At 35.1% G+C, this 26455-nt stretch overlaps 2 protein-coding genes across 19 annotated transcripts in view; one reads left to right on the forward strand and one right to left on the reverse strand.

Annotated features, from left to right (window-relative positions):
• Nucleotides 1-26455, forward strand: part of Pgant9 (polypeptide N-acetylgalactosaminyltransferase 9) — a 264067-nt gene that overhangs the window by 194627 nt on the left and 42985 nt on the right. The gene's annotated exons all lie outside the window — the stretch shown is intronic.
• Nucleotides 1208-6304, reverse strand: Idgf6 (Imaginal disc growth factor 6). Its single transcript, XM_067770415.1, has 3 exons — nt 6019-6304; nt 2522-3097; nt 1208-2449 (listed from the first exon to the last, which is right to left on the reverse strand). The coding sequence occupies exons 1-3, from the start codon at nt 6146-6148 to the stop codon at nt 1797-1799; spliced, it is 1359 nt and encodes a 452-aa protein (XP_067626516.1). The 5' UTR covers nt 6149-6304; the 3' UTR covers nt 1208-1796.

A 26455-nucleotide genomic window follows, 5' to 3' on the forward strand; every position in this document is an offset into this window, starting at 1 on the left:
TTTAAACTGCATACTTTAAGGCTTTAAGTGCTGAAATAGTGGTGATACCGTAATTACCCAGTACGAATATTTTCAAGTCTGGAGGGAAAAAGAAATTTGACACGCCTCCCATAAACATGAAAGTAACAAAAGAACAAAAAGTAACCTTGAAACGTATGAGAACTAGAGGAACTGTTTTTTTTTTTTTTTGTAATTGAAGAGATTTTCTGTGATTCACGTTCAATCTCCAACAAGCTTTGCAATTTTCAAATTATGCATACATACATTTTTTGCAATAAAAAGTAAACCTAGCCACTGGCTTCACCTTAACCTTTCACACAACAAACTTTTACTTAACAGTCTCGAGTCCGTAAGAACACTAAGTTACTCAAAGCGTAGGTGACTAGTCTAGAGATTAGCACACCATTACACGCGTGTGAGAGCTTTATTGAGCTTTCTCAGATACAGCCTGATACAGACGAAACAAAAACTCGTTCATACGCAAAAAAAAATTGCGCTTGCTCAGATAATATTTTGTTTGTCTAAGCGCCTAGGCATCCCATAACTCGAACTTTGTGTCCAATTCTTTGAATTGTATGTTATAATAAAAAACTATTTTGACTTTTTGCCAGAGCTTTTTACAATAAATTCATTCAGTGTGAAATTTAGTAACTGGCTTCTTAAACAAAATTTGATTTTAAAATATGCCCACTTACCACAAGCGCGGGGTGTGAAGTGTTGAAGATTATAATTTATTAAAAAAATAGAGGACTGTGCTAATTATGGGTATTCTGACTGGACACTGCCTTCTGGCGTCGCATGCCTTTAAATAAGACCAAGTCAGTGATAGCAGTCGTAGGAAGGGCGGGTTTGAGGAGGATGCTTCTTGTGCTTGTGCCTGCGCTTGCCAGGCTGATACTCCAGATATTAAGACTGTCAGATCTCTAACCAGCAACTAGCATAAGTTCAAGACAGCTTTTATTATTTGCTAAGTGGATGGAAATATTTTATAACATAGGTCCTGTGGTTGGTTGATTGGGTTTTTAAGTTTGATCCATGAACAAACTTCTGTTAACACTACGAACTCATTCAGTCTATGTGAGCTCTTTACTAACCGGCTAGTTAAGTCTAGCCTAACCTACCATATGAGCTTGAGTTTAGTACTGTAAACGCAAAATCAGCTTTAAGGTGCGGTAAAACTTTCATTAGATGAAAAAAACAACAAAAATTGTATATGCAAGTCTCTTAAATTAAGCTTTTTATTAGTGCACAAGTTTTCATTGAACTTGAATAAGGGCCTTATAACTAAGCGCAATTGTTATATATGTAATATTCCCAACTTAAAAACTAAATAAGTTTATTGAAAGAAGAACAAAAGTTTGAAATTTCTATAAATTTCGAAAGTTTGCCTTTTAATGCTCTTATTTTCTTAGTAAAATAAATTGTTTATGAAGGGTTTCAGTTTATTTTAAATTTCCCCAGCTTACAAACTAATAATTCATGAAAAGATTAAAAAAAGATAAGTATGCCAGAACTGCGTCATTTGGTAAATCCATTTCATAAGCAATATTTCAAAAGTTTCCCAAAAGTTTATCAATAAGTCAAAATAAAATAAGATATAAGGGCGGTGTCAGTTAAAATTTTACGCCATACTTTAACTTTCACTTTTTTTGTCCTTTAACATTGTTGTGAAAGTAAAAGTAGGACGTAAAGTTCTAACTATTTTCAGCATGAATTTTATAAACGCGTACTTTATCATATACGCGGTTTTGCACACCAGTCAATGTTATGTATGCTTTCTGCATCTATTTCCCGCTTTAGTTCACCAAACGGTATTTAATGGCACGTAATATCGGGTATTTGTCGCCAGTACACGAACCACGGAAATCATCAAAAGACAAATCGAATAATGCAACACCACCCAAATTGAATTGGCGTACATAAGCAGCCTTATCAGCTGCAGTATCTGGATCTTCATAGCCCACCCACAAGCCATTACCGCCACTCTTTGCATCTGTACGATAACCATAGTTGCCTGTTCGTTTGGTGGGATCGGATACTTTTGTTAAAGCCAAATTGGCACCCTTGCCGTATTGATTGTTGGTATTCGGCAACATAGCACACACTTCAGGCCAGCTATAGAGACCTTTGATTTGTGTATGTGGACCAGCGGGTGCTTCATTCTCCACACTCGCCACAGGTGGTGCACCTGTGTCACCAGAATCATCAGTCATTTTCCAAACGCGTCCATAAGCAGGCACGCCCACATTCAACTTGGAAGCGGGGCAGTTATTGCGCAACCAGTGCTGAACTTGATAATGTACATTAAATTGTGGATTACGCTCGGGTAATTCGTAGAGTGGTGCAGGCAAATCAGCCAATTCGGGATTACGCTCGGGTGTATAGAAATCAAATGCGGCTAAGTTGACAAAGTCCAAGTAATTTACAATAGCTGATACATCGTAGAATACTAGAGAGAAGTTAATTAAGAGAAACAAATTATATGTTTTATCAAGCGCCAAAAAAGTTGACAAAAACTTACACGACGAGTTGACATTTGGTAGCACAGTTGTCGACAAGAGCAAATTATCTGGTCTAAATTCATTCTTGACATCGCGCAGCAGCGCGGTAAATTGTTCCTTATGCTCTTCCGATTTCTCATCAACAATATAGTCGCCAGAGAATACTTTCTTGAAACCCTTCCAAATGCTACCAATACCACTATGCACCTTCTTTGGCTTATTCTTTGGGAATTGCCAAGCTATATCGAGTCCATCGAATCCGTATGTCTTAACCAATGCATAAACAGTGTTGATGAAACGTATACGTCCAGCGGTGTTTTCTAACAGCTCCAAGTATTTGTTAGGCAAGTCTTTGGCATCCTCACTAGTCTCGACATCCTTGTCGCCACCCAAACCCAGCAACACCTTCAAGGCGGGATATTTGCGCTTTAGACGAGTGACCGAACGATACAAACCCTTGCCCAAATCCAAATCTAAGTTTTGTTTGAGCGAGACGGCCTTGTGCGATTCGCGTTCTATGCCTGCATAACCGTATACGAGATAGTCGCAAAACTGCAAAGCTGGTTCGAGGTCATCGATGATTAGCTTGCCGAGACCTGCAAATGCAGAATATAAACAATATATAAGTTGTTGTTTTCATATGTTGGCAGAGCAAGTTTTCTAACAAAAAAATTGGCAATACTAAAAGAAGGGCATTCCGTTCGCGAGTCCCGGGACTCCCGAGCCATTTTACCATCCTGAAATCACATGATAACATTTATTAAAACCCCTGGATTTCGGGATCTCATATTGCAAATTTAAATAACGGTTATTAGTGAATGGTGTTACGGTTTTTATATGTATGAGTTTTAAACGGGGATTACCGTTATTGCTTTAAATGTATGACCACATTTATTTGAAGCAATTTTTAATTTTATAATTTATTTAATGATTTGGAAAGAATTTAGACAACGTGACATCAGGACGCACAAGGCGACATCTGTTTCTATTATACCTTGTAAATCTCTTCAAAGCCTTTTCTCCCGAGAATGGGATTTGAAGCCGCTCTCCTACGATCGTTGAAGTGTTACAAACGCATTCAGCCACGTCATGCCTTAGTTGTTAAGGAGTCCCGAAAAATCCGAGATCCCAGGATTGTCAGTTTCAAATCCCGAAATCCCGGGATTGTGAAAGATTTCTGGATTCACGGCCTTAATCGCTATGCAGTTCTTAAATTTGGTGTATAGTAGCAGTTTGCTATCACAACAGTTTGTTATAAGCCTTCAAGAGCCTCGAAGCTTCGATTTATATCAGAAATAGTTGGGTATATTGCTAGAAAGCGTTGACATAAAAATTTGCATAGTTCAGCTAATAGCTTTAAGACCGCTCCCATTGCTGCGTGGAAATAGCAAGAACCTAAAAAGCAGGAACGAATTGAAAAGGCGACAAATTTAGCAAATAATGAGGCATCCCGTACTACAGTGGAGTGCCAATTCAAATTTACTAGAGAATAAGTTTTGTATTCACAGCCAACGTCATTTATTTCATACACATATTGTAAAAAAGAGAGCGAGGCTGAGTGAGAGAGAGAGAAAAACAATGGTATTATCGTATATGGTGACGGCAATGTGCCCATCATAGCCAAAAATATGACAGTTCTGGTTTTTCTGCCACTGACCTATACAGATGGTAGCTCTCTATGAAGCCATTGTGTTCAAATGGTACCTTCAAAAGCTTCAGGATGTCATACAGTAAAATGCGTTTGGGTTCAAATTCTCATTCACCATGACGGGCATGAGAGGTCCACTTGAAATATATGACGTAAACAAGCTCTCATTTTGATTTGAATTCTCTTTTGCTAAACATCTGCTTATACCGAGATAGGTATATGGGATCATTGCGAACTTCACTTTTTTATTGTGAGTAGGCAGGTTAGTCTTGTTAAGAACCTTTAGGAGTATTTCGCTAAGTTACCTAAACTTATAATAGCATCAACCTCAGAAGTTCCGCCTAGGAGTTTGCTGCATGAGAACATGGTGCTGCAGTCTAGTAGTGGGATTCCTGATAGTAACCAAATCTGTCTGTAACCTGAGCTTACTGGTACTAAGAAGTGTAATAAGGTTAGGTTAGGTCTTTGTTTAGTTTGCCCTCTACGCAGTTTTAAACAGAATAATGACTTTTCCCACAGTGGCTGCCTTGATTCTACGGAAGTTCTGTTAGATTCACATTTGATTGCGAAAGCCAATGCAATCGTTTAACCTTCAAATGACCGCTTCAACCGAAGATCGAACAGTTTGATGCAATTTGCGCCCTATAAAAAATTTAAATTCCTCTTCAGTGTTTGTGTTTGACATACATTTTTGTAGAAAGAGTGAGAGTTTTTAACATTTTCTAGAGTGTTCCAAGACAAGTTCGATTTAGCGAAAGATTCAATGATAATTTTGCTAAGTTTTTGTTTTATTTCAATATGTCCTTTTTTATTTTATTTTATTTTATTTGCTTTTATTTTTTATTATTTAAGATAAGAAAAAAAATTAAAACAATAATTAAGATCAATGATTTTCGTAATTTAAATTTTTCACATGGTTTAAATTTTTTTTCACTACATCGCAACGTCATTATCACAATTCTTATTTAACTAGACACAATAAGCGATGTTTATTAAATTTTATTTTTTATTAACATTTTTTTTAACGACCTCCACCTTTTTCTCAATTACGGCTAAACGTGACGTCTGATTATCATAAAATATGGAGCGTTTATTTTTTACTATAGTAGTTTTATAGTTATTCACCTTTATACTAAGTTCAAACAGAAAAATAAATTGAGACAATTTCGATTTAAATTGAGTGGTGTTCATACAACTTAATTTAGCTTATACAATAGTAATTTGATATCTGGTTGGCTCATCTCTACAGTAACAACATGTCTTTGTTGAGACTCTCAAAATGTGCGTGTTGGTATTAGGTGAATGGAATGGAATGAAAACATAAAACTTTGATATTTTTGTGTGCTGTAAGAAAATGTGTTCAATGTTTTGGTTTCATTTTGAGTTTGCCATCTTCTTTTGACAATCCCTACTCCAGAGAAATGAAAGACATATAATCAGCTGATGAGATGAGCCAACCATATAGTTCAGCCATGCGTAACTGACGTTTAAATATACTCAATAAACACACTTTACAATGTTGCATTTGCAGTTTGAAACAATTTATTACGCAATTTTTTTTAAATTGGCAATTTATTATTACAATTTATTATATGACAAATTGCGTAATAAATTGCCCATATGGTATAAATTGCCAATTTTGTATGTGTTTGAACCTAGTATTAAGTTTTTTTTGTTTTCTTTACATGAACACGATCATCTGATTTTTATTTTAAATGTAAAAACATGAAATCTCAAACCACAAGCTTAGAAACTCTGTCTCAATGCCAAAGCATCATCAGTTAGCTATTACGTAATATTATTATTTTGTAATTTAAGCACTTGGCATACACACACGCACACTCACTATTTTTAAAACCGGCTACTCACCCTCTTTAACGAAACTCGATGAATCGTAATAGCAGACCATATGCTTTTTGGGTCCAGCCGGCAATTGATTGCCCACTTTACTTGCCAAAATGGTAGCAATGAAAAGCGAAAATACCAAAAGGATTTCCATTTTCAAAGCCCGTTACACAAAACACTAACAAATACACTAAGACTAAACTATACTACAAGACAACTACACGCACACCAACTACTCAGTTGAGAAGTATGATGAAGACGCTCTTAAGTGCGATCCTCACTTAGCTCCATTCAAACTGAAACTGATCGCAGCAATGAAGTGTAGGCTGGCTGAAAGCCCCAATGAAATGGAAAACGGAATTATTGAGATGTTAGTGGTGATAGTAAGAAAAAAAACCGTATACCGAAGCAAAAACAATAGCAAGAAATAGATATACACAGGACCGGATTGACTATTTCGGGGAGGGCCTAGATAATTCAATCAAAACAAGGCATAATTAATTGTTGTGTTAAAAAAAAACGTTTGAGCTCATAAAGCGAATAAAAAAATTTATTTTTGTTAAATTTATGACTGAAAAAATTATTGAAAATATTGCCACGTTAAGTTAATAAGTTGTTATGAGAGACGATGAAGTCGCCGTAGCGATCTGCTTGAAAAGGTGAATATTCAGCAAAGTATTTGAAACATTTAAAAAAAAATTAAACAACTTACCATTTCAGTAAAGCGGTGTCGGACACTTTTCGAGAAAATCTCACTTTAAGTAAAGATTTTTGTTTTTTAATGGAGATGTTTGACCAATTCTTCTGGCAAAATTGTACCAGCTGAATAGACTATGACATCACCATTTAAAAAAATCAATTACTCCCCAAGTACTTTCTTAAAGCCAACCATTGAGGCATATTACCAATTTCACATAGAGCTCTAAAGAAATAATTATTAAAATTGTCTGCATTAAAGGGCTTATTGAATTCTTTCTTCCTTAGAAACTACTAATTCAAAATATGCTCAAATATACTAAATTAGTCCGTTGTATTACCAGAATTCGTTTGGCGACTCAACGGAGAACACAGAAATAGGCACCAAGACTTAGGTTATAGAATAACTCCGACAAATAAGAGACGTTTTCTAAGATCTAGCTTAATTACTGGAGCCCTGACCCCGCGTGTGCATGACAGGAACGCAGCACGTGTCCACAATAAAAAAAAAATTATTTTCAATATTAAACAAAAAAATTAAAAAACAAAAAAATGTTTCGTTAGGAAAGTTGACAGATGTTCGTTAATAAAGCAGGTAGTTCTGTGTGAAAAGAAAATGTTTATTGTTTCATTAACATGCTAACAATTTTATAAAGCTTTTGTGCTATTGGTATAAAGGAAATAATAAGTAAATTATATTTATGTCTTTTTCTTACCTAAACATACATTAAAAAAATCTAAAAAAAAAATGGGATTGATTTGCGCTATAGGAATCCTTCTCCCAATCTAGACAAGCAATTTTCTAAAAATTAAAAGTTCTTCTTCTTTGTATATAAAAATATTTTCTTGACATTAGATAAATTTGTATTAAAAATCAAAAAAAAAAATGTATGTACATCTGTCATGGCAGAGGATTTCGAGTCGAGGTCCTCAACTTCACATTCGGCTGTTGTTATTCACTGAGGTATGGGAGAAATATTGAATCAAGTATTCTTAATTGAAAAAATTTAAGAAAAATTTTCCCTCAAATTAATGAAAAGTTTTATACAAAAATTATAACTTTTTACTCACTAACTTGAAACCTCCTTATTTGTTTAGTAAATGTTTTCCTCATTTTAGGTAAGTGTTTTTTACTGAGTGTATGGTCGGTGTCTGCTGCGGGCCTCTAGGCGGCCACTCATTCCTTCGTAGCGAGAATGCGGCACTCGGTATGCACTTAGCAGCAACGGTAATTGATATCGAAAATTCTAGTTTTGGGATTGTAGGCTTAAGTTCGCTTCTGTGTTTATTGTTAATGGCATATTTTGCTTATGGCGCTATTTATGATTTTGGTTTTTTTTATAATAATTCAATTTATTTGTTTGCATAATTTTAGTTTTAATGAACAGCTAAATATTTATGTGAAAATGCAAATTATTATTAAAATTTTGAATTCCTAGGTAACAAGAAGCATATTTTAATGTTTTTGATGTTTGTGTTGTTGGTTTATTTTTTTTTATACTCAACGTGTTTTGCACAGGGAGTATATTAACTTTTATTGGATAATGGTTGGTTGTACAGGTATAAAGGAATCGAGATAGATATAGACTTCCATATATCAAAATCTTCAGTATTGAAAAAAAATTGATTGAGCCATATTGAGATATCTTCACCAAATTTGGTACACGAGCTTATCTGGACCCAAAATAGATTGGTATTGAAAATGAACGAAATCGGATGATAACCACGCCCACATTTTATATATATAACATTTTGGAAAACACAAAAAACCTTATTATTAAGTAAATAATACACGTAGAATGTTGAAATTTGATGTGTGGACTGATATTGAAACTCTTGATAAAAATTTGGAAACATTTTTTAAAATGGGCGTAGCACCGCCCACTTGTGTGATAAAATCAATTTTACAAATATTTTTAATCATAAATCAAAAATCGTTAAATCTATCCTAACAAAACTCGGCAGAGAGGTTGCCTTTGCTATAAGGAATGCTTTGAAGAAAAACTAATGAAATCGGTTAAGGATCACGCCCACTTTTATATAAAAATTTTTTTGAAAAGGTCGTGGACGAATACAATAAGCTTATCTAAGCGAAAAATAGTTTTGAAGCAATGATATTTCACTTACCAAGTTTTTTTTTTTTAACGGGCGGTGCCACGTGTTATGTAGAAAAGTAATTTTTCTGAAATGAAATGTACAATTGAAGTTCACGCTGAGTATATAATGTTCGGTTACACCCGAACTTAGACACCTTTGCTTGTTTTTATTTATTTTCTATTTCTACTTATTGCTTTAAAGCTAAATTCGTCATTTTATTTGCGTGCCTTGATTTGCTTAATAAATTAGCAAGAATTTTATCACGGCATTATTGAATGGCTTTAAGTGGATTTTTTCTCGTTTTTATGTCCATTGGTATTTATCCAATTTTAATTGCGTCATCAAGCAATAACAAAGGAATAAATTATAATATTTTTGCCTTGATGAAATTTCGCAGGCGTTTAGATCAATGCGTGAATAATATTTGTTGTTAAAAACAGTTAGGTTTTTCGCAATAAACAGAGAAAATAGCTGTCATAAACACAAAAAGGGCGAATGATATGAGCGAGTATTAATTTTAGTTTTTGGTAAAATTTTTCGGGAAACTTGCTTCTTCAGCTTTAGAAACTCCAGTATTTTATCTAATGATCCTTTTTTCTACTTCGTGTTATGAAATCAAATTTTATTTGTTGTTTTAATAAATATTATAAACGCAACTCATTATAGAAGATGTTCCAAACACGAGAGCACCATTTCCTTTAATCTTTTTTTTTTTCATTGAAATAGCATCTATTCAAATTTGTTTGCTAAATGTGGGCGGTAACACGCCTTCTCCTAAAAAATATTTCTATGATCGAACTTTCTTTGCAAATGCTCGTTTTTCGAACAAAATCAAACTCCCATTCAAACAGCCAACATTTCACATCGCTAGTGATGAATATGCACATTCCCAGCGGTTTAGGGGGCTTAACGTGTTTTTGTGGTAGGCATTTGTGTCGTAATAGGCGATTAAAAACGACCTGGTTCTAGGGGTCCAACTAATCGTTCTCGTTTAGCGTACTGCACTCATATTTACACAAGCGTATAAGTACAATAAAATTTGCTTCATTGCTTAAGATCTTTAATTGAACGAGGGGAAAAATATATTTCACAGGTCAGTCACTATCTTGTTTCTTGTGATTTCTAAATCATGCAATACGGGATGTACTAAGTAATAAAAATTACTGTTTTTGTGTCATTCTTGTGACCATTTAAGAAAATCTTGTATTCTACAGTATAAAAGTGCACACCAACAATATATTTATATAGCAGACTTATGTTCTTTTTAAATGTCTTATGTTCATTACGCTGCTGATAAACACACACCATAGCCAAGCGAAGTGCCATTTGACCCAAACCACTGATTAGAAAAAGCGACGATGCGTTATGTGAACTTAAGTATAGTATGATGTGTATATACATATATACATATGTATAATAGTATGCATATTTGTACAGCTGTACATAAGTTCATATACAGGATATAAAAATTCAGTTTCAGTATCCAAAAATTTAGGTCGTTTAACAGTACAAGTCACTAAACCAATCTATATTAACTTACGGTATTACTTATATATGGAATGAATGTATATACATACATACATTGCTTTTAATTTAACGACCCGTTATATGCATACTTATTTAATAGTTAATAAACTCTGATTTTCTGTGTTGTCGCACTTCACTAATAGACAGCCCGCTTGTTGTAGACCTGCAAAGATAAAAACGTCTCTTTCTATATATATGTAGATGTAAATATGTACATATATAAATACATAAAAACATATGTATGTATATGCAAAGTATATAAACTCGCGTAATTAACGGAAGACCGACAGCAAGTTACATGTGGGCGTTTCCATTGTGACGGGCGCGACACCTTTTCTGAAATCTACTTCAATACCATATTCTGGAAAACTTTAGCCCTGCCATACATATTTTTGAAATGTTTCTTTTTCATGCTTTTTGATTTATCGGCATTTTGAAATGCATATAACGGGCGCATCACGTTAAATCGCAACAGTATTCTAGACATCTTCTTTCGTGAGGTGCTCGTATTGCCGTGGAGTATCGTAAGATCATAATAACGACTTCAATCAACGAATTCAGAGTACTTAAAACAGTTGTATCTACCTGTGATATATCTCTGCCGTCAATCAAATCAAATTTGATTGCATTCACAAAATACAACAAACATGGCAATCACACGATTGTATTGTTTATGATTGTAAAGAATTCAATCTACATTTACTTCTGTGCATTTGATTGCAATCACATTTTGCTTGCAACCATTAATTATGTAATCATGCACATACGTAAAAACTAACAGAGGCGCAGATGACGTATCCAATTCCCAGTTGATCGCATATTTTATGATTGCAATCCTAATATTTTACTGCGTCTCTGAATTTATTGCAATAAGTTAGAGTGCAAATTAAGTGCTTACAATCAAATAGATTGCTATCGATAGTTGTAAATTAATTATAATATAATTTCTACAATCGCAATAAAGCAATCAGTTGATTAGAAATAAATAAGCAGCCTATCTTTGATTGTAAATTTGTGCGGCTCTGATAATTTGTTATTAACTCGTAAAATATTCCAACTCTGGATGCGTTAACAACTTTGTTCCAATACCCGAAATTCCAAAAATTGTTAGATTATAAATCTGCAGCCTTACGTGAACGTATGTTAAAGATTACGGATTAGAAAAATACAATTTTTTATGAGCCAGAGGGACCTGATTTGGTGGAAGCTCCCATCTCCGTTAATTAATATAAGCCTACGCAGTCATCTAAACAACAATAACAATCCAGATTTGCGGGAACAAATGTATACAGTTGGGGGATTCGCTTTCTCTTGCAAACAGTGCACGAATTGCACGGAATAATTGTTTAATTGGCACTAAAACGTTTAAATGTATGTATGCATCTCTTTTTGTGACCGAGTTGTAGAAATGAAAAAGCAACCCTGATTCAACGGAATTCCTCTCAGTTCTCTCATTTTGGCTCACAAAAATTTCTTTTGAAATTTTTTTTAAATTTATTTTATATTTTCAAGACTCCAATTATATTCTGCTTGCTTCGTTTTTTTTTTTTTTTATCTTAAGGCAAGCAGACCCGGCGAAAAAAACAGAAAATTTCAAATGTTAATATAAATAAAAGGCTTTGTTTTTAGAATAAACAGAAATAATGATAATAAGTTAATATGTACAGCACTCTATGAAAAAGGGGTTTTTGGTGCCCTACTCCAGATTTTGAGCGTATGTTTCTAATACTCACTATAATAAATACTAAAACCGAAACTTCTTTGTACCAAATACATATGTATATATTATCAAATAAAGTTGTACCACTTTTCGTAAAATGTAACGCACAAGGCGGGGCTTTATATTTAAACCAGAGAAGTCTACATTTGCGCTTAAAAAGAAGAGACGTTTTCCAGCAGCTTTTGAGCAAACGTTCTTCAGTTCTAAACTTCAACTGTGTAGCTTAAATCCCATTTCTAATATTTATACACAAACAAAGGTATGTCAGCAGGTAAAAATCTACACATCTTGTGTAAATAATACTAAGGGGACTGCCGTCTCAAATGCCGACAAAGCATTTCTTATTGTTTTTAGTGTTTTCTATTTCGGGTTTTGTGTAAAAGCTCTTTGCTGAATTATTTATATACATACATACACACATTTTTGTTATTTCAGTTAAATTTGCTAAAACTCTCACTATTCAGGTAGGCAATGTTTATATTAACATATGAAAATACATATTGATTGCTAAATATTTGCTTTGCATAAATACGAGAGGTAATCAGAACCATCAATACACAATATTAAGCATTTAGAAATAATAAACTGAAGTTAAATCAAATCAAAAAATTTGTGTTTTTGCGAGCCTAGTAATTTAAGAAGGTCATGGTATTATAACCGAACTTGTTGTTCTTCAATTTATTAACAATAATTTATATAATTTATGGGCGGTGTCGAGACTTTGTTCTGCTCGATAATTGGTTTGCCTTCATTTTGAAAGTGAGCCTCTTCACTTTATCTCCTTCTCTTCTACCTTTTCTTTAATTTTCTTCCTATTTTTGTACTTTCACACCCATTCCTACTCCCATACCCAATTCTACTGCCACGTACACTCCCATTCCCAGTACCACTTTCACTGCTAGGCCTACTCCTGCTACCAGGCACACTCCCTCTCCCACTCCCACTCCCTCTACCTCTCTTATTCGCATATATGCTAAATCTATTCCAAATATATATGACCGGCCGATTTCAACACAGATTTAGTTTCCTCCACTTCTTTCCCTTCTGTGCCTTCCCTCCTTCATGGCTTTTTATCAATGGTAAACTAAATTTCCATCTGCCACTTTCTTTCCTCTACCTTTATTTGTTTTTCTGCCTCTCAACATTCTACGTTTAAAAAAGGAAAGAAGGAAAATGCTTTTGCTCTTTTACAGCTTATAGCTTTTTTGTATAACTCTTATTTTCCCCCCAGACCGTCTTCTTAACCACCACACCTTGTTAAAACCTACTCTGGCACATCCTATTTGATGCCCATTTTGTACAAACACTTTTTAGGATCACCCACATGATCCAAATTTTGGTTAATATCTCAGAAATATTACGAAACTAACGCAGCAATGATTTTTAAAATTGGTTTAACTTTAAGTTATACCTAAAATTACAGATTTTGCATTGATATATAAGAATAAAGGCACAAGCTGACCGACTTTATGGAAAGAAAGGGTCTCAAATATAAATATTTTTGGCATGGAAGTGAAAATCTTGTACGAAATTTCCAATCACAGCGAATAGATAGGTTCACTTTGTGGAAAGAAAAGTTTCGCAATTCATAAGACAGTCAAGGGTACCCCTGTTCCAAATTTGAAAGAAATTGCACATTAACAATTATTTTTTAAAACATTTCGGCCCTGATTCGGAAAAATAAAACAGGAAAACCCTCCAGAGGGTTAGGGGCTTAGAATATACCCGCGCCAGATATATTTGTCGAAAGAGGTGAATAAAATACCCAAATTATTAAAGCCTTTGTCAAAGAAATTTATAGCTTCTCCAGCCCATTTGTCAACCTCACCTATGGCGAATCCTGTTTCTTTAACACAGGGGGTGTTGCGACCCTAAGTTCTCCATGGTAATAGTATTTGTTACCGGAACGTACGGTATCTATGGTAGCAAAGGACCATCAACATCGATGACACTGACACCAAAACCTTCCGAAAGTGTCTTTATCGCTACAACAACAACAAAAACATAAGAAAAAAACGAACCCAATTGTGAATCTGAAGCATCCTTGAATCCCCATCAACACACACACAAAATTTCATCAAAATCGGTCCAGTCATTTAGGAGGAGTTCAGTCACAAACACACGTACAGAAGAAATATGTATATTAAAACAAGTAAGGAAAGCTAAGTTCGGGTGTAAAGGTGTAACCGAACATTACATACTTAGCTGAGAGCTTTGGAGACAAAATATGAGAAAATCACCATGTGAGAAAATGAATCTAGGGTAACCCTCGCGGCCACCGTGGTGTGAAGGTAGCGTGCTCCGCCTACCACACCGAATGCCCTGGGTTCACACCCGGGCAAAGCAACATCAAAGTTTTAGAAATAAGGTTTTTCAATTAGAAGAAAATTTTTCTATGCGGGGTCGCCCCTCGGCAGTGTTCAGCAATCACTCCGAGTTTATTTCTGCCATGGAAAGCTCTCAGTGAAAACTCATCTGCCTCGCAGATGCCGTTCGGTGTCGGCATAAAACAAGTAGATCCCGTCCCGCCAATTTGTAGGAAAAATTAAGAAGGAGCGCGACGCAAATTGGAAGAGAAGCTCGGCCCCAAAATCTCTTCGGAGGTTATCGCGCCTTACATTTATTTTTTTTAACCCTAGAATTTGTTTGTACAATATGGGTATCAAATTGAAGGTATTAAAGAGTATTTTAAAAGGGAGTGGGCCATAGTTCTATAGGTGGAAGCCCTTTCGGGATATCGCCATAAAGGTGGACCAGGGGTGACTCTAGAATGTGTTTGTACGATATTGGTATGAAATTAAAGGTATTAATGAGGGTTTTAAAAGAGAGTGGCCCTTAGTTGTATATGTGAAGGCGCTTTCGAGATATCTACCAAAATGTTGAGCAGGGTGACCCAGAAAATCATCTGTCGGGTACCGCTAATTTACTTATGCCTCATCCCTTTTTTCGTATTTGGTATAGAATTATGGTAAAGTATTCTAGAGAGATAGCCCAAAACGTGGACCCGGGTACCCCTAGAATGTGTTTATACAATATGGACATCAAATGAAAACTGTTGATGAGTGCTATAGTACAGGATAATTTTCATACAACTGGGGGGCTAGGGTCTCGAGATATAGCCCAAAACGTGGACCCGGGTACCCCTAGAATGTGCTTATACAATATGGATATCAAATGAAAGCTGTTGATGAGTGCTATACTACAGGATAATTTTCATACAACTGGGAGGCTAGGGTCTCGAGAGATAGCCCAAAACGTGGACCCGGGTACCCCTAGAATGTGCTTACACAATATGGATATCAAATGAAAGCTGTTGATGAGTGCCATACTACAGGATAATTTTCATACAACTGGGAGGCTAGGGTCTCGAGATATAGCCCAAAACGTGGAGCCGGGTACACCTAGAATGTGTTTTTATATTATGGGTATCAAATTGATGCTGTTGATGTGTGCTATAATACAGCGTAAATTTTACACCGCTGAGTGACTAGGGTCTCGAAATATAGGCCAAACCATGGACCCGGATACCGCTATAATGTGTGTATTATGGATATCAAATGAAAGCTGTTGCTGAGAGCTCTGAAGTTCATTGTGATATTCGATTTCATCGCATCAACCTGGCAAAACTGATAAATATGCATGCGAAGCCGAAATAAAGACATGAATTAATAATACCCACATACTTCTTTGCATAAGTCCTATTCGATTTGCCTGAAATTTCGTATATAAATTTGCCTATATTAGTATTTACGATGATTTTTTCCGGGAAGTGTAATAGAGACGGACTGGGACTGGGATTAGGACTAGGACTGGGACTGAGACTGAGACTCGGAGTGGGACTGGGACTGAGACTCGGAATGGGACTGGAACAAAACACATACCACCCTCTGGGACTGGCAATAAGAGATAAAGAAGAAGGAGAAAAACTTGAGTGAAGAGAAAAGAGAAAAGGAGACTGAGAAATAGATAGAATGAGATGAAGATGGAGATGAAGCGAAAAAGACGGAAGGAGGAGCGAATAAGGAGATTAGGAAAAAGTGTAGAGGGGTAGGGCAGAGTTAGACATAAAAGGCTTATTAAAATGTATGCAGATAAGCCAAATTCAGGACAGAACAATGTCTGCCGGGTCTGCTAGTATACTGTAAAGATATTCAATTTTTTGTTAAAATTTTACTTAAAAAAAATTTTTTTAAGTGAGCGTTTTTGTCATCCGATTTTACTAATTTTTAGTTAGAACACATATAGTAATAGGAGTAACCTTCCTGCCAAATTTCATCATGATATCTTCAACGACTGCCAAATTGCAGCTTGCAAAACTTTTAAATTACATTTTTTTAAAAGTAGGCGGTACAACGTCCGTTGTCAAAAATTTTACTAATTTTATATTCTCCGTCCAAAGGTGAACCCACCTACCAAGTTTCATCGCCTTATCCGTCTTTGGTAATGAATTTCTTTTTTTCGAAATTTTCGATATCGAAAAAGTGGGCGTGGTTATTGTCCGATTTCTTTCTGAGATGAGTGCCCAGGAACTTAAATATCAAATTTCATTAAGATACCTGATAATTTACTCAAGTTATTGTGTTTACGGACAAACGGACGGACGGACATGGCTAAATTAATTTCTGTTTTCGCCCACATCATTTTGATATATAGAAGTCTACATCTATCTCGATTAGTTTATGCCATTACGGTGTAGCGTTATGCTAACAAAATTAATATAATCTGGGAGCTGTGCTCAGCTGAGTATAAAAATTATTGCTAGGCATATCGCATTAATGAAGGTGGAGTCATTCACATAACCTCACTTTTTCAACAGTTCTATTAGCCAATTTTTCGTACAAACTTCTCAAAAAAATTAGTTTTCTGCAAAAAAGACAAAATTGCGTTAATCTTTCTATTTAAAAAATTTTGGTAGCGGAATATATAAATAGATAAATACAAGGTGCGACAACTTTCGAACAAATCTAAGGCCGGACTTCTCTTCCAATTTGCGTCGTGCTCCTTTTTAATATTTCCTACAAATTGGCGAGACGGGACCCACATGTTTTACGTCGACTCTACAAGGGCGACGAGTTTTGACTGAGAAGCTTTTCAAGCCAGAAATACAACCGGAGTATTTGCAAAATCACTGCTGAGGGGCTACCCAGCTAAGAAAAACTGTTTTCTAAATTTACGATGTTGCTTTGTCCGGAGATTGAACCCAGGATCTTCGGTGTGATAGGCGAAGTACGATACCACCACACCACGGCGTCCACCACAGTGGATTATATATTGTATAATATTTCTAAACGTGTAGTAAAATCTACTCCAATCGTAGTAGATTTCAAAAGCTGTTATGTAGGATAAACAGCCCTCTTAAATGTGCACGCCAAAACTTGTCAGGATAATGGAAAACGTCAATGGGATGCGAACACTTGAATATTCATCTCATCATATTTGCTATGATAAGTTTTTATTTCGCCCGGCTTTGTCAACCATTTCACGATCTCGTTGTGATTTGTTGGTCTGGTCATATTTCTACTTTACTTATCAATCATTTTCAGCAGGATGACAGCAATACCGTCATTAGCGTTGGATTTTTTAATTGTGAGACTATAAAAAAAGAACAACTAAAAGCGGCAAATAAAAATCAAACGCAAACAGGTTGTTTGTTGTCACCCTGTGAATTTTAGTTGCTAAACAGAATAGAGATGGGAATTATCAGACAAAAAAGGACCGTGTAATAGTTAAATGGTTAACCCAGCGGACCAAAACTTCTTTCAAAATTTGAGGCGCGGTTCCTACGAAATAGGCCTATTAGCAATGTTTGTAAATTTCTTCTTTTGAAGAAAGAAGAAAAAAACTATCACAAGAATAATAATCACAAAAAATATGTTTGTTTCGTTAACAGCAACGTTACATCTTTAAAAGTCTTACGTATCCTCAGTGGAATTGCGAATAAGTTTAAAAATACTGTTAAATATTATCTAATTTTCTGCCAAGGTACTGCACTTCATTTCTTGCCCACGCACTCCTCAAAGTTTGACCTAATAATTGAGTTTGAGTTAAAAGCTCCCTTCATAATATCAAACAACGTACGAAGACCATAAAAACCACTTCATTTAAAATCTTCAATTATTCGCGCTATCTAATCCCAATTCACAATGCGAATCCTTTTAAATATTCCATACACAAAATCAGCTATTAACAGGCGTCGATTACCAACAATTTCAATAGCAACAAAAATCTGAAAGTTTGTAAAATAAAAACGCAAACAAAAAATCCACAGAGAACTCAAAATCGATAAGCAGATCTTATACCTACACGTTTCGCATACATAATCAAGAGGAGGAGCAAAATGATGAAGAACAGCGCAGCGTGTTGAATTCTCCAAACAAATACAAAGTTATTTATCCGATATATGCGCGTGTGAACAAAAGCACTCGTGTAGCGTGTAACCACGTGTTAGAAGTGATATGTGGTACAGCTCGGTGCTGCGGCCTTGCACTGATATCATGGTATAGTGTGACAACTAACTTTAGTGATCAAGATATATTGGTTATGAACCTTTTTTGGACTACGGATCCCATTGACCGAATTTCTGTCGTAACGAAAAATGCCATAGCAAATGGTAAAACGGCGAGACCGGTTAGTCTCCAAACAAAGTTTCAATTAGCTATCTTGTCTCAAAATCCACAAAACGAAATGAAACTTTATGGAAGCGTCCGGAATATGGGTCAGCCTTTGCCGAATGTGAAGTCGGTACGATCCGATATAAGCATCTTCTGGTACTATCCCAACCGATCCGGCAGCAATTTTTGGTATACCTTCCGAACCTTCGTGAATCGCGCCACTTTTTTCAGGTATCGGTTTACAGGCGTAAAAAATTGAGTAAATACTTAGCTCTAGATAATTGGTATTATGAAATAGAGTTGGTTAATTAGATGGTTGTTGAATCAATATGCAGTCTGAAATAATTTTCCGTGGATACTAACAAGTGCATGTTATTTGGATATAGCCTAAAGCAACAATGTTCTTTCCATGATTTCACTCGTTAAGAAGAAAACTTGCCCACAACCAAAATCGCCACATTGCCGGTATACTACACACTTCACTCCCTTTGCTATTTGAGATTCTGTTCATTAAACTGTATATGGTTTGCGATATTTTGTCCCATACACAACCGTTTCACAAATACGAAATCTACTTTTAGGAATATTATTGCCCTAGTAACTATATAAAGGTAGGCTCAGTTAACCGAGGATATTACAAGTAACACACTGGTAACAATACGGACTTATTCGGTCTATGTGAGGTCCTCATGGACCGGCCAGTTCAACCTAACCTAACCTTTGCGCAATAAGCTTTAATTAAACTAATGAAAACAACATTTAAGTTAAAAGGAACTATCGACTACTCCAACTGCCACGAAACTACAAACCCAATACAAGAAACCGAAGGAAGATCTTTTCGAAAATATTAGTTGATTTCCGGATGTGAACTTTTTCGGCTTGCGCAATGAGTCAGTTGCTTCATTGCGCTAATAGCGGGATTGGCGCTGACTTAATGATCTCAGCGCATAAATACTGGTGCCACTACCCCTCACTTTGCCTAATAGGTATGCAGATAAATTTAAAACTTACACTACCCATCATTTGTACAAGTACCGCCCCATCTTCCGGTACCAATTTGCTTTTTTGTATCTTTCCGACTTTTCACTTGACCCTTTTCAATTCTTTGCTTTATTTGCGTTACCTTTTAGGACATTTTTTTTTTATCAAAAATCCCCAAGCGAATATTTGGAGTGGTATTCATAAAAATATTATGGCGCTTCCATTTGAAAAGCTCGTATACCCTTTTATTACTTTTCAAGGATGTAACTTGTATTACTTATTGTTGGTGTGTGTTTATGTTTGTGTATATGTGTGTTTATGTATGGGTGAGCTAATATTCATCTCAATGAAATATCAAATTTGAATTGGTAGTAAAGTAAAAATTTGGGTTAAAACTCCCAATCGACCTCAGAGCGTTGAACAAATAGAAAAAGGAAAGAAATATCATCTTTATATCTGTGTAAACCTTTTTTTGTAGTTCAAGTATTTTCAACTTCATTCAATGTCTATAAAATCGCTTCTGACATCATTTGCATTCTATCCACATAAATTTGTTAAAATATGAGTTTAGAAATCGATGTATTGAAATGGTATCCGGCTTAAAAGCTATTCGGGTTTTTTGTGTTTTTGAGCAAAAGTTTAGTAGACAAATGCTTGGATAGTCATTGATTTCCTTCAGGACTGGAAGTACTTTGAAGATTTGAACTATGATTGACTACTAAATCTGAGGTCCTTGTGCAATATTTTTTCGCATTTATCCGCGTTTGTATTAGGTTGAACTGTCTAGTCAATAACGACCTCACATAGACTTATTGTGTGCATACGGTTACCAGAATTTGTTTAACGATCAAACATTAAAAACTGCAAATAGTTACCAGAACTTAAGTTTTGAAATATTTCTGTCGAATACTAAAAGTTTTCTAGGACGAATGAGCTATCAAATTCGAGATTTGGCAGCTCTGCGACTCCCAATAGCTGGAGCCTTGATCTGGCGACCCCAGAACAGGTTTGTGTGATTCTAATTCAAATTTGGGAACGAACACGTGCCTTGCCTAGACCAAATTTTGCAGAGGGTTTGATATATGATATTTACCTACTCATTACCGGTTCGTTTCGATAAAAAATATTCCATAATTTATCGGCGTCTAAATATTTCCCAGCTAAGATGTAGCAATACTCCTGACGTCTTATTCATTTAGTGTGGAACGTATGTAAGTCCCATCTTCATCGAGTATATCATCTCCATCGCTATTCACCAATAAGTTGAAACGTTACCAAAACAGCTTAATAGCTCGCCATTGTTTTTCGTAAAGCATTTTTTTTTTTCGTTGCTGATATCTTCTGTCATCCACCGTACTTCACTGAATTCATTTCCTTTAGCCCGCATCTCCAGCTCGCTTTGGATCCCATCGTCATATGTTGCTGTTGTTGTTGCTGTAGCAGTGCAGTGCAGTGTGACCTATAACCCCAATTTAATTTGTGGCATGTTGCTCTTCCAAAGTTGTAAACAGGCAGTTTCCAACCACAAGTCGAACTCAGCAGCCGCGTTCCGCTTTTATTTTAAAGGTACCTAGTAGTTATCAAAAAAAGCGTTAGTCAGTACTCATCAACAAAAAAAAGCTGTTCCCCCTGTATTCAGTTTTAGCCATTTAGAGTATTTCCGCAGAAGGTACGTCTGGCGTTAGAGGCGACCAAAATCCACAGACATAGACGGCTGGACGTGATGACATCAAATTGATCCCATGATGGTCGGCCTAGTACTTTATTGGTGCTAATTTCCTGAACGTACCAGATCAATATACCGCAAATCGCACAAGGGACCAGCATCATCGATAGTACTTTTCAAAACCTTCGAGAAATGTGTTTAATGCTACAAGAAGAAGAGAAAGGCTATTCAATCTAGTTATCGACTACATAAACCATGCCGTATTTTCCAAGGAGCCGCTAGACTACAACAGTGCCACAAACATATTTTCCTCTAATCTACTAACATTAACAATCAAATTTTCAAAAACCACCAGAGCAACCCCATTACGAAGCGCTTAAACAGTATAAACCTCGCAAACTTTTATAAAAATCATTTCGGTTGCTAGATTTCCATTTTTACCACGCAAATGCTAGTTTGAACATGCCGTTGTATAATTTCTTTTGCATACCAACAGGCGCATTAACTTATCTTCCTTGCTACCCTACTACCTACTCCTTTTAAAAATAAACTTAGAAAATTATATCAACCGTAAACAAATTGTTGTAATTTCAATGAACATGACCAATACTTTGTGGGTTTGGTACGCCTACACCCTTTCCTTCAATAACATGAAACACAGAATCAATCATCCATACTTTCACCTCCAAAGAAAGCAGTCTAATTTTGTATCAAGCGAATTTCCTTCGAACCTGGAAAAAGTCTTTTTAGAATATATTTACAAAATTTGCATAAATGATTTGCTGTAAGCGAAAAAAAATCTTAAAATCACGGCCTATTTTATTCCACCATTTATCATCAATTCGCGAGCTGTCTAAAATTATGCAAGATGTATTGCCGAAAGGGAAAGCGTAAATGGCCGCCATAACGTAATTTTTCACTCAACAAGTGCCGTAATGTATGCAAATCATCGCTTAGAGCACTCAAGATACAGCAGAAGAGCCTGCGAAACTTACATATCTTACCTAATATGATTAACATATCTCTTAAGCTTCTCAAAATATATTGTCCTTGCAGGTATTTACCTTTCTGATATTTTTATGAAAAGACATCTAAATTAAATGGCCGCATTTTAGGCGTTACATAATTTGAATGCTCGTTAGCCTGATTCAATGAGTACCACCAACCGCAGAGAAAAAGAGTATGGGAAATGAAAATGAAAAATACGGTGCTCATCTGTTAAGCTATAAACTGTAAATGTCAGTGAGTTACCTTTCTTAAAAATGTTTTATGTATAACCTCACGCAATTTGCATTAAGTAGTTTCTTAATGATTTTCGAAATTACCCTTAAAGTATGCTTGAAAAAGTTGCAAAATTACGTAGACGTAATATTTGCGCTGTACTGCATAACAAATGTCTATCATACACGAACATATTAACTTGGATCCCATAGATGGAGCGTTATTCATTTGTTTCTTTTTCTTCTGCTCTACCCACTATTGGCATGCAAGCCACGTATATTGTTTGCCAACCAACGGTGCAGGATATGAGAGAGAGGAAAATTTAAAATGAAAAGGAAAGCAGAAATAAAATAAAATTACTATGAAGTGGAAATACATAAAAAATGAGCAAAAAGATAATTTGCATAGCTATAAAGAGAGTGTGGAGGTGCACAGTGGAGCAAAACGTAGGGAAAATGTAAGAATAAAATCAATCAGCTGGTCAACAAAATGCGCCTAAAAGTATACAACAAAATATTATAATATTGCTTACATAGGAAATGGTATCAGTGCAGTGATGGCCACAATGCGCTTTCAAAACCACGGATTAATATATTTTGCTTATTATAAAAGAGCTTTCGGCGTGGCATTGTCGTCAAATAAACTTTCTATTTCTAGAAAGCTCAAAAGCTTACAGATTGCTTACGTGTTAAATCCAAAAAAATTGGTGGGAAGTTTGAATTACAAATTATTTATTATTTATTATTACATAACAAACTCACGCTTAAGTCTGTTTTATTAAAAAACCTACAAAACCTGAATTTTATGCATTGAAACATCGAAATATATACTCCATAAAGAAATTTTAAGCGTAACAATCAAGGGCGTTCCTTTTACTGTCGACGGCTGAAATGGTTAAACATATGAACTCAAAAACGAAAAAGGCAAAACGCAGCAACAAAACTTGTACACAGCAAAAAATTACTTTTATGAAGGTTGGTAAATAAACAGCAAATAGGAAAGCTTAAACAAAAGAACTCAAAACGAAATGCACAAGCTAAGCTGAAGAGTGTAAACTGGCATTTTAAATGCTGAAGAAAACATTATTACGACAGCCAAAGATATTTGCGTTGGGCAAACAACGCCATGGAAATGCGAAAGTTTATGTAGCGCACCAACAAATTAATGGAGCCATAGTAAAAAGCTTAAGAGAAAAAATGTGAAATGGAAAATAAAAGAAAATGGCATTGTGATATGAAAAAGCCGTGAAAATATCTTAGCAAAGTTAGATGAGTGCGGCAAAAAGGCGAATGCCAGTAATGTGTATTGCGTCGTTTAGCGAAAAACTTTGAAAACTGCAACGTGGTAAAAAAGTTGTCGAGATTCGTTGAATGAATATGAAGTTCACAAAAACAACAAAATGTAGAAGTTATACCCAAAGTGTAGGTACTAAAGGTGTAGCTGGATTGTTAAACAGCGCATTTACCTCTCACCTGCCGCATTCTTTAAACCAAGTTACTCTAATTTTGATTTTCTTTCCTTATGAATTGTCTTTAAATGGCATTAAAAATGCAAGCATGCAATAAAAGCTCAAATTGTTCTTGAGCTTAAATTGCTGACGTGTGTTTTTTTTTCAGCTGGTAGTATATTACATTGAATTCCATATTGCATTTTTTAGCTCGAAAAATGTTTGCTTTTAAGCAAGTGCCTATTCTCAGTTTCAATTTTAATTGCATCATATTTGTGAGGTTATCTAAGCTTTTTTAATCTTAGGCTTATTTTTAAACGAAGTTAAATGGAAAATCACAAACTTTGCAGAAGTTCCGAATGTTTTTTTGCTAGGTATTCTAGATTTTTGAAAACACAAAAGGTCAAAATTGTAGAGCATCTTAAAGTCTTCTTCAGTCAGAACTTTCACTTTAAAAGCTCTATAGGGTGGGTGGTGAGCTTAGCAACAGTAAAGAGCGTTTTTTGAAACATTGTGTTAACAGAATATTAAACCTTTTATAAATATCATTTTAAAATGTTGACTTGCTTTAAATACGGAGCTATTTTCTGCAAGCCCTTAAATAATTATAAATTGAATAAATATTTTTTTTAAATTCTTCAAACGTCTTAATTTAAATTAAAAATAAGAATTTTTAAATTGAAATGATGACTGTACCCTTTCATTAAAATGTTCGGTATTATAGAAATTGAGCCTTTATCCAAAAGTGCTCTGCGTTCAAGACAAAGCTAATGCTTTCAAAAATATATATGGTGCGTCAGAGTTTGCAAACTTTTGCTTCTAGTAGCCTAATAAAATGTAAAAATCAATGATCGATTGAAATTTTGTGCTTAGTATAGCAAGGATGGCGGCTTGTATAAATTTGCAAACCCTAAGTTCTGCTTTCGAGCCTTGGAAATATTTGAAGGTATTTTAAAGCTTAACTTTATTATTTATTCCACCATAAAAAAAGGGTGGAAGACTAAAACTATAAAATTAACTAAAAAGCCTTGGAAACGTCTATACAAATGTGTGGTCCCGAAAACATCTTTCAACATAAGAAACAAAGAATTTCTTACTGAAGCTTTTGAAAGCTTTATTCTCATAAGTTCGAAATTCAGTTTACCATTTTTCAACAATACTTCGACAGATGAGTGGAACTGCCCGTTCGAAAACGCTGTATATGAAAATATTTTAAAAATTTGTTTTCCAAAATGCCCTTTCTCACAATTCGGATGAAGAAGGCCGTATCTCAGAGCTTTATTTCATATCCAGCTAATGTGAAAATGTATTAAATTTATTTTTTTCAAAGGGAGACTTGAAAAAAATTAATGCATTTTATTTTTCCTTCTTTTACTTGCGTTTGACTGCACTTTTAACGTGCTTTTCTGACTTTCCTTTCGCCTGGTATTTACGCAAATTTTATGTCGCTGCAACTGTCTATACGACCCATGCGTCCATCGTAAAGTTTGTTGTGAATTTCTGATAACTTCATTTTGATGAATAAATGTTCGAAAGGGCGACAGGAAATACATATATATGGACATATATAAAGTGTAACTAGAGAGTGACGATGAAAAATATGAGCTTTTTGCAGTGCGACTTTCTTGTTTTTGTTTGTTGTACAGAGCATTTTATATATATTTTATTAGTGACGCGTAGCCTAAGTAACTACGTAGTCGACTTTGCCGAGTGTAGTTCTTAGTGGAGCTTGATATTTTGGTCGTTTTCGAAATTTTATTTCATTGTGAATAGCACCTTGATTCAGTTGATCGATGAAATCGCCATCAAAAGAAAATTATACCTAGTCCTTTCTACCTTTAGGCCATGCAAAGCACTGGAGCTTGCTGGCTTGGATAGCAGACTGAGGGTAAATGTAGTACATACCATGTAGAAGGATACTGCGAGAGTTTAAAAGACACTATGTAATCTTATCTAGTAATGCTAATTTGATGAATGTTCTACTAATGCATGCCTTCTTTGAATTTATCTATTTACGGGAACATGCCACACGTTAGACCTCTCTTAAATTCTTATCTAAACAATACTACAAAAAATATATATATAAAAAAGGCTTTTAAAGGGCAGTTTGCGTATAAAGCGTAAAGCTACATAGAATGTACTCAGGGCAAACTGCCATCTAAGTACCCATATCATCCAATCCTGTTCGCCGGTTCTATGTTTCATTATAAAATATGCATATGAATCCAACAACTACTTCAATGGTCCTCATTGCGTACTATTTCTAATATTTATTGTATAAAAATCCAAATTGCGAACTGCACTATCTCTTATCAGCGTCATAATTTCAAACGAATGGTCTCATCGTCTCATCGTCTCATCATTGAGTAATTGCTCGAAATATAACGCTTGAATTACTTTCGTATATTCAATTATCACCCCTTTAGAAAACAGACAAACTAAAATAAAATACTTTCGATATTAATAAGTCAGCTGAACCATATAACAGTGAAATA

The sequence above is a fragment of the Eurosta solidaginis genome, chromosome 3 (genome assembly GCF_040869045.1).
Source record: "Eurosta solidaginis isolate ZX-2024a chromosome 3, ASM4086904v1, whole genome shotgun sequence".
NCBI lineage: Eukaryota > Metazoa > Arthropoda > Insecta > Diptera > Tephritidae > Eurosta > Eurosta solidaginis.